Source organism: Dryas octopetala, chromosome 3 (genome assembly GCF_963921425.1).
Source record: "Dryas octopetala chromosome 3, drDryOcto1.1, whole genome shotgun sequence".
In the NCBI taxonomy this organism is placed as follows: domain Eukaryota; kingdom Viridiplantae; phylum Streptophyta; class Magnoliopsida; order Rosales; family Rosaceae; genus Dryas; species Dryas octopetala.
In genome coordinates this window covers 24,757,803-24,766,481 of record NC_141368.1, presented here as the reverse complement: position 1 = coordinate 24,766,481, position 8,679 = coordinate 24,757,803, and the positions used below count along the sequence as shown (strand labels likewise).

At 34.6% G+C, this 8,679-nt stretch overlaps 1 protein-coding gene across 1 annotated transcript; it reads left to right on the top strand.

Annotated features, from left to right (window-relative positions):
- Nucleotides 1-3,898: 3,898 nt before the first annotated feature.
- SKIP5 (SKP1/ASK-interacting protein 5) lies at nt 3,899-8,016 on the top strand. Its single transcript, XM_086235114.1, has 6 exons — nt 3,899-4,017; nt 4,126-4,293; nt 5,313-5,457; nt 5,533-5,611; nt 6,945-7,003; nt 7,336-8,016. Exons 1-6 carry the CDS (start codon nt 4,014-4,016, stop codon nt 7,682-7,684), a joined length of 804 nt encoding a protein of 267 aa, XP_086091240.1. The 5' UTR covers nt 3,899-4,013; the 3' UTR covers nt 7,685-8,016.
- Nucleotides 8,017-8,679: the final 663 nt, after the last annotated feature.

The following is an 8,679-nucleotide window of genomic DNA, read 5'->3' as shown; positions in this document are numbered from 1 at the left end:
CCCTAAACTAGCTAAATGATAAATGTTTATATCTTATTACTATTATCCAGTAATTAATTGATGTTGATCAATACTAGCTCCAATATCCCCAGTTATATATATATGTATATAAATCTTGTTGCATTGCTAATCTGTGCAAATTTGTGTTGATCATGTTCATGGTAGTTAGTTTTCCCCATTTCTTATATGCATGTAGATTCAGGAAAGGTTGCTGTTTAGGGTAGCAAAAAATAGAGCTGGGCTTGCACCAAAAAGCTAGAAATTAATTAAGTCTGCTTTGTGTTTTCTCTCCATCTCGATCTCTAGATCTCTCCCCCAAAAAAACCAATGATTTTGTGGTTAATTACCTAAGAATGGATATAGATAATTAACATTGGATTGTATATACTATTCGGCAATATTGATGCTAGCTAGCTACTGAAATAAACACTGTACTGTATAGCAAGCATTCAATTAAATCTCTCACTACCTACTTAATATATTATTAGGTGATAGATTTTGGAGAAGTTATTGAATGGGGACTTAATGCCATATCTTTGATTTGTTTTATGATCAGTCAGTATCTACAACTCTCACTGTCTCGGTGTTGTACATCTCTGTCTCTCTGTCTCTCTCTCCCCACATCTCTATCAAGGAACTTTAATGAATTAATGAATTAATGAATTTTAATTATGTTGTATTCCATTTTGTGTAGAACATGCAAGTGAAGTCAAGGCAAAGGGAAAGGGAAAATACTAAAATAGCATGTTTGAGCTCACTGCTGGCCAAGACCTTGCAGCTGGCCATCACTGCTGGTCTGCTGTCCATGTTGCCTTATGTTGTGTTCTGTCAATTTATCAGTTTCTTCTGTTATGCAAATTTATATGGCCCTGTCTCAAGGTGATGTGTTATGCATATTAGTGCGAGTTATGTAGTGGTGAAAGAGGAAGGGAAAACAAAAGCTCTCTGTAGTTCCATTTACTACTTCCATTTACAACCAAACAGCTTATTGCCTTATGTTGCTTACTTTTACGTTCTAAAACAGAGATGCAGTGTGTTCATTATCATGCTTACATTTTCTTTATATGGTGGTTCCTGTTGTTTTCTTTATATGGTGGTTCCTGTTGTTTTCTTTGGCATTGATATATATATTTCTTTTTTGTTGTTAAATATTGTTTTTTGACAAAAAAAAAATTAATTTTAAAATGTTGGTATATACCGAAACCATACCGAACCATACCGAATTTATAGAACACTGGTATGGTATGGTACGAGTTTTAAAAATGTCCATACCGTACCGATACCGTACCGAATAAAAATTTCGGTATGGTATCGGTATGGGGCTCATACCGTACCATACCGTACCGTGCCCACCCCTAACTAATTTTTTACTTAAAATTTTTTTTTTGACAATTCCTAAATTTATTGAAAAACTTCTATTATTATCTTGAACTACAAAATACATAAAAACTATCATATAAAAATATTTTTATATAAAAAGATATTTATTTAAACAAAACTAAAGAAAAAAAAAAAGGATCAAAGCAAACTACCACTTGCACTCCCAGCAATAGCTAAAATAGTTATCAACCTATTAAATCATATATATCAATTAACATTTTCACTATATAATTAAGAAAAATAAATAAATGTAGGTTCAAATTTAACAATTGAAGAATCAATTCCAATTTCACTTTATGTGGATTGAGAACATAGTGGATTAATTTGTTGGTCCTTAACTTTTGAATTAATTTTCATGAGCTAGAGAACCAGTCCATAAAAATAGAAGAGAGGAGACCACCTTGCAGGTGTCACTTTGAGCAAAAGAAGCTTTTGTTTAATCCAAACATGATAAAATCATTTTAGAAGAGAAATGAGTTGAAATTCTTTTTTGTATATAAATTAAATGTACAATGGATTGAGGTAAAATATATGCATAGTGGGCTGGGGTGAAATATATGCATAATGGACTACTGTAAGAATAAAAAATGAGGTTAGCCCTGCCTATGGTCCCCCCCTTGTTGTTGAGTTTTAAAAGTGTTAATTGGTTTTCTTACGGGTGAGATTTTTCAAATTACAGGGGAGGTGCTACCGAAATTTTAGTAAAAATCTCTCTTAATGTGGTCCACTTAAGGTTATGGCCTAGGGGTGATCCAGTCAATCGTACTCATGGCTTAATTAGTATGATCATGAAGGATGATGGTTGGTTCATGACTTCATGTTGACAAAATCAACGGAGATGAAACTTGGAGCCCAAGACTTTCACATCTATAAAATGAAAGCCAATAAATTTACGAAATCATTCCTTGTAATTTTAAAAGTTTACTCGAACATAAACTAACTTGAGCGTCAATGTAGTTTCTTTGTTTTGTAGGTATCCCCTTCCCATTCTCATTGTTGGCAATTAAGAATGGTGTCACGTTTCTTAAAAGAGCGCTTGTATTCCCACCCACTTTATTTCTACACCCACCATTAAATTTGAAAAAAATATAAAACACTCTTCGTACCTCCCATTATTTTTATAATACCCTTTGATATACCACTAAACACTCTTCCCACTCCCCTTAACTATCATCCCATCCACCCATTTTTTCCATAATTCTTTTCTTCCATAAACTTTAGTTTTACCTGTCACCAAAACTTAAAATCGATGATACTATTTAGTTGATGCTCATACATCTATTAATTAAATATTTGATTATTCTATACCCTAAACTATTTTTATTTATTCATAGTTTTGAATTCATTATATTTTAATGAATCTTTTGATTTATAAATTGAATATTAATCTTAGGGATTTAATTTGAAATTTAGGAATGCATTATAAGATGGGTATATGATTCTTTTTCTTCTATTTGGAAAAAGATGGGTGGATGAAATGATAGTTAACAGGCGAGGAAATAGTGTTTAGTAGGTGAATATTTGAGTTGAAATATCAAAAGGGTATTATAGAAATAATGAGAGCTAAGAAGATTTTTTTTTTATTTTTTATATATTTAATGATGGGTGTAAAAATAAGGTGGGTGGAAAAAATAGGATAAGTGGGTGAAAATATAAGCACTCAACCAAGAAAACCACTTGTTGGAGCAATTTCCGCATAAAAAATTTATGCTTTAACTACGGCTTCGACGATCTTATATGGGTTGGGCCAGTCCAAGAAGGACTACCCTGTTTTACACTTGTACAGCCTTACTTTTCTCCATAGAACTCAAAGCAAACACCAATAAGGTTACGCAGACCACCCTTAGATGCTGAGTTGACCATCCTAACATATTTTGTCCAATTTTTTTTTTCCTATTTTACCCTTTATTGCAAAAACATGATGAAATCACCCAGATCTATTCGGTGGTTATCTACCGAAACAATCACCAATGTTTGGCAGATAAGTGTCGAATAAACACAAATATTTCGGCAAATAACTGTCGAATATCTTTTTCATTTCCATTTGGTGGTTATCCACCGAATAATCGACTAATGTTCAGCAGATAACTGTCGAATAATCACAAATATTTCGGTAGATAACTATCGAATCACCCGATGAACAAAATTGAAATTTTTTGTTTTAAGGGTAAAATTGAAATTTTGAAATAGGGTGGTCAACTCAGCAGTTTAGGGTGGTCGGAATAACACCACTTATAATTTAATTTCTCTACTAATTTTGTTTTTGGTTTTAATCCTAATCGGATATTTCGGTAGATAACTATCGAATCACCCGATGAACAAAATTGAAATTTTTTGTTTTAAGGGTAAAATTGAAATTTTGAAATAGGGTGGTCAACTCAGGAGTTTAGGGTGGTCGGAATAACACCACTTATAATTTAATTTCTCTACTAATTTTGTTTTTGGTTTTAATCCTAATCGGCCCAGGTTAGCCCAGCCCGGCCCAATAATGACTCCTAAGTCCTATCTGTTGAAAACCTCACATTCTCACAACTCATCTCTGAACATAAACACATGGCAGCTCCAGTTTTGCCCACAATCGAAGGGCAAAAATTAAAGGAAAAATAAAAAAAAATTGGCATACGTGCGGGTATATGCGTAAGTATTCGGTTTTTTTTTTGTTTTTGTTTGGGCCTCTATGCGTAAGTATTCGGTTAGTTTAGTCAAAAACCTTAAAAATTCCAAACTAGATCTGTTTGGCAACAGAGGGAGAAAGAGAGGAAGCTATGGAGGTGGAGAAACAGATAAAGCAAACCAAGTGGAGGAGAAGCCTTACAAAGAGAAGCAGCTCATCCAATTCATCGTCCTGTCCAATAAATAATCTGGATGATGGATGCCTCATGCACATCTTTAGCTTCCTCCCTCCTATCCCAGGTACCTCTTTCTCTTATTTTTTTAATTGCATGGAAAAACCCAATATTCATTTTCATTCATGAGTCCTTGTAATATGTCAATATGGGGTTTGGTTCAATTGATTATTTTTATTATTTGTAGATTTTTGCATTAGGGTTTTTCTGGGGTCTATAATTGGCTAATTGTTATTGCTTAATTGCTTTATTTTGTTGGTTTTTAACTTTTTAGTGATTTTATGGTCTGGGATCTGTGTTTTTATTTATTTATTTGGGAAGTATGTGCAATCGATAAGAATTGAGATATATGGGACCTAAAGCATTCAGTCCTGTCAAGTTACAGACTTTATACCAATTAGAGGATTGGAAATGTTGGTGCTAATGAAGCTGTGAACTTGTGATAGAATATAGTTGACATGTTTTTTAAGAAGAATATAATTGACAAGTGTTTTGACTTCCCTAGCAATTTTTTAATTATATTTTTATTTTTAAGAAATAGAAAACTCCGGACATGAAAAAAAGAAAATGAGAATTTAATATACTTTCCAAAATTGTACAAGATAGAAATACATTTTTTGTCTCAAAAAAAAAAGAAAAACGGATACGCAAAAATTAACAGCTTCTTTGGAAACGTTTGAACAAACTTTAAAATTTTAAACATATGCCTATGGACAACAAATCAGTTGGATTGGGGATTGACTTTATTGGAGGCAGTACTGGAGGCCATAAAGTGAGTGAGAGAGTTGAATATCACCGTAATACAAAGATATGATTTTTGGTTAACCTTATGAGAGGGGAGCCATGTTTAGTAAGGTCAGGGAAGATATTGGAGAGTTTCTTAGGCAATGCTTGAGCATTGTTATATTTTTTAAACTCTTGTCTATTGTGTATGTGGATATTTTTATGGGCATAGAAATGGATGTTATGATTCTCTAAAGTGGTCATATTACAGTTGTATCAGATTTTCCTGATAGATTGTTAGCTCCAATGCATGTATGACATAAATTTCTTCAATATCTGTCTCAATTGCTTTTGAGTTTGCAGATCGGTATAACACAGCCCTCGTTTGCCACAGATGGCTTTACTTGGCATGTCACCCTCGCTTGTGGCTACGAGTTGACCGATCTATCAAAGATCTATTGGAGCCTGGAGTTTTCCCCAACATTGAGACAGCTGTTTCTGCTGCAAGGTTTGCAGAGTTAAATCTGTATGACTCTTTTGTTCATTCAGTGGGGTATTATAAACATTTTTTCCCCCCTTACAGGCCTGGTGACACCATTCTAATTGCAGCAGGCGGAAGGCATCTGGCTTCTAATATTCAAATAAAAAAGCCACTTTGCCTGGTATGTCTCGAAGTTCCACAGTTAGAAATGTCAATTAAGACAGTGTGGCATGCTTGCACACATGTGTGTGTGTGTGTGTTTTTTTTTTTTTTTTTTTTTTAATACAAAACACAAATTATTAGAAAAAGATGGAATACAAGCAACACACGAGACGTCTGTGAAACAATTAAAATAGCATCAAAACTATGAAAGCCCGAAAGGCAGTCAGAACAAAACTCCCCCCTCCAAATCAAGAAGAATTACACTAAACGGAATGTTCTTGAAAGATTTTGACAAGGAAGCCAAGAGAGAGGCAAAGGCAAGCAATCTGATCCTATCCCAAATTAAGTCCATTTTCTCCTCCTTGTCTTAAAAGATCCTCTTATTTTGTTCCAGCCACACACACCACAAAAAGGCTAAAACAGCACACCTCCAAAGAGTCAGCATTTTCTTGTTTTCATCTTCAATCTGAAGGCCCCCTTGACAGCATCTAACAACAAGTTCTAGGGCACACCCACAGCAAACCAAAAACCTCCAGAAGCCTATTCCAAATCTGTCTAGTAAATTAACCTGGATGAAGGGTACATTTGTCTAACTGGAGGTTAATGCTACCTAGTTCAGTTATGACATAGGATTACTGGTACAATCTTTTTTAAGAGGATATCTTTTACGAAAATGAAGTCTAGTTGTGCGAGAAAGATTATTAATGTCCTAGCTCAAGGTAATTGAACAAAGTTTGAGTGACACCGATCTGAGGTGGATCTTGTAGTGTTGCTAAGGTGGTTGGGCTTTAACCCAAACCTAGCTGCTTGGAATGAAGCTTTTATTGTTGTTCATACATTTCTGTCTTTCACTAGTGAGTTAAACCTGTTCTCAGTTAAGTGCTAGTTGTGTGTCGTACTTAATGCTAACTACTTATCTCTTAGGTTTTGTGGTAGACTGATGGTTCTTTGTCAGTTAAGCATCACTTTCTGCGTTGAATATGATTTTGAAATTCTAATTGACATAAAGGAGGGAATTATATAGATTCAATCCTATGTTATGGTTACCCTCACTTTTTGGGTAGGTGTAGTGAAGTATGGTCTGATTAGTGTCAAACAAGTTAAATTTTCAACTAAGTTAGATTTGGTGAATCAGCATTGCCGAAATTACAATTGCATTTCAACAGACTATGGAATTGCACAGATATCTCTACTTGGTGTAGATCTTATGGTAGTCTTCTGACGCAAAGAGGGATCCGAATTTCACTTTTTCCTTTTTCTTTTTCTTTTACCTCATAACAAAAATAAAACCTTTGTAGTGGGTAGATTCTTCCAATTTTTCTCCATTTTCTATCTCAAGTTACTTTGTTCAGATTGGTGGAGGTGAGCTACCTGATGAGACAACACTTTTTTGTTCTCGAGGTTCAGACAGGTTTGCAAAGTTTAATTTATGGTTTACTTTTTGTTGTCTTGTGGTGATTGTGTGAGATTTCTCTCTCAAATGTCAAATTTTTGTAGGAGTCACTTCCATGCTGCTAGATTTTACTGGCAGATATTTAAAATTGTTGTTTTAATGGAAATATTTTTGCTCATTTTGAAGATAGTTAAAATTTACTGGCAGATATTTCTCTCAATTTTTTTTTGTTATTTTCCTAGTTGCCATTAGTAGTCTGGAAGTGCTCCTGAAAAATGACCACCCTATTTTTCTTTTTATTATTACTTTGAGCAAAAAGTTTGGTAGCACTGTTCATTTTGTTTGAGCAGTGCGTTGGAGTTTCTGTCCACCTGCAAATTGGCAAACTTGACTGTGAAGGCAGAGCTTGGTTGTTGCTTGCTTCATAGAAGTGGAAGGCTGACAATAGATGGGTGCGTGCTTCAATGTGAAACAAATCCCCTAGACCATCTTTCATGCCCCATTGTAAGCACCGCAAGTGCCCAGACGGTGTTCCCTTCCTCCGTTAAGTGTTTTAATGATGGTGTTTATGTTTCTCGAACTCGAATCGAAGGAGGTGCCAAGGCTGTTTCGACTAGTGGAGACTTGACGTTGCAGCGAGTTCGAGTCATTTATGCTCGGACGTCCCTCTTTTTTTGGTTTGATGTAGATCACCAGTGACGTCTTGTTTTTCATATCTTTGTGCCCCATTGTGAGCACCGCGAGTGCCCAGACGGTGTTCTCTTCCTCAAGTTTTATAATGATGGTGCTTCTGTTTCTCAAACTCAAATCGAAGGGGAGGTGCCAAGGCCATCTTGACTAGTGGAGACCTGACATTGCAGCTTCAAGTCATTTATGCTTGTAGTGCTCTTTTTCTGGTTTGAAGAGTACCAGTGATGTCTTGTTTTTCATACGGGGTGCATGTAACATTGTAATATAGAATGTTGTATTCATTTGCTGAAATTGACTCCCTTGTATTTATTTCAAGTATTGTAATAATATTCAATTTAAGATATGATGCTTGTATATTTACCCCTTGTTGAAGAGGTCATTGGCAAGATGGCATAAATGAAATCAGTATGAATTGTAGGGTTCGGTATTTCTGTGATGCAAAATTATTTTAAAGAGGTTTACTTGTGTCTTAAGTGAAAAGAACATTGGATGGAATTTCCTGTTGTCTTCGAGACTTGACTTTCTTGGCAACCAAATAAATCCTAAGATATATTTTCGCTTGAGAATGAAAACCTGCAAAGAGTACAAATGTATCCCACGGTAGCTGCAAGGGAGGAGCCAGAATGAATTGCAAAGACGATAACTTAGGTCTTGTATTTGAAAATTTTAAAGAGTTTAAAGTTTGCAAGCAAACAGCATTTTTTAGGAACTGGATTTTAATTTTAAAGAGTTTAAAGTATGCTATCAAATAGCATTTTTTAGCAACTGGATTTAACCAAACAGCATAGAAATAATATGTATCATATTAAAAAAACAAAATTTAATTGAAACGTATTGGGCTTCTTTTATTACTTAGAGTCATGTTAAAATATGAACTTGAATTACAATACAACAAATTATGTCAGATATTTTTACTTAGATCCTCAAATTTACTCAATAAGCCCCCTTTTATTTTTATTATTTGTTTTAAACCCCTTGTATCTTTCCCCAATTGTAGATGCGCC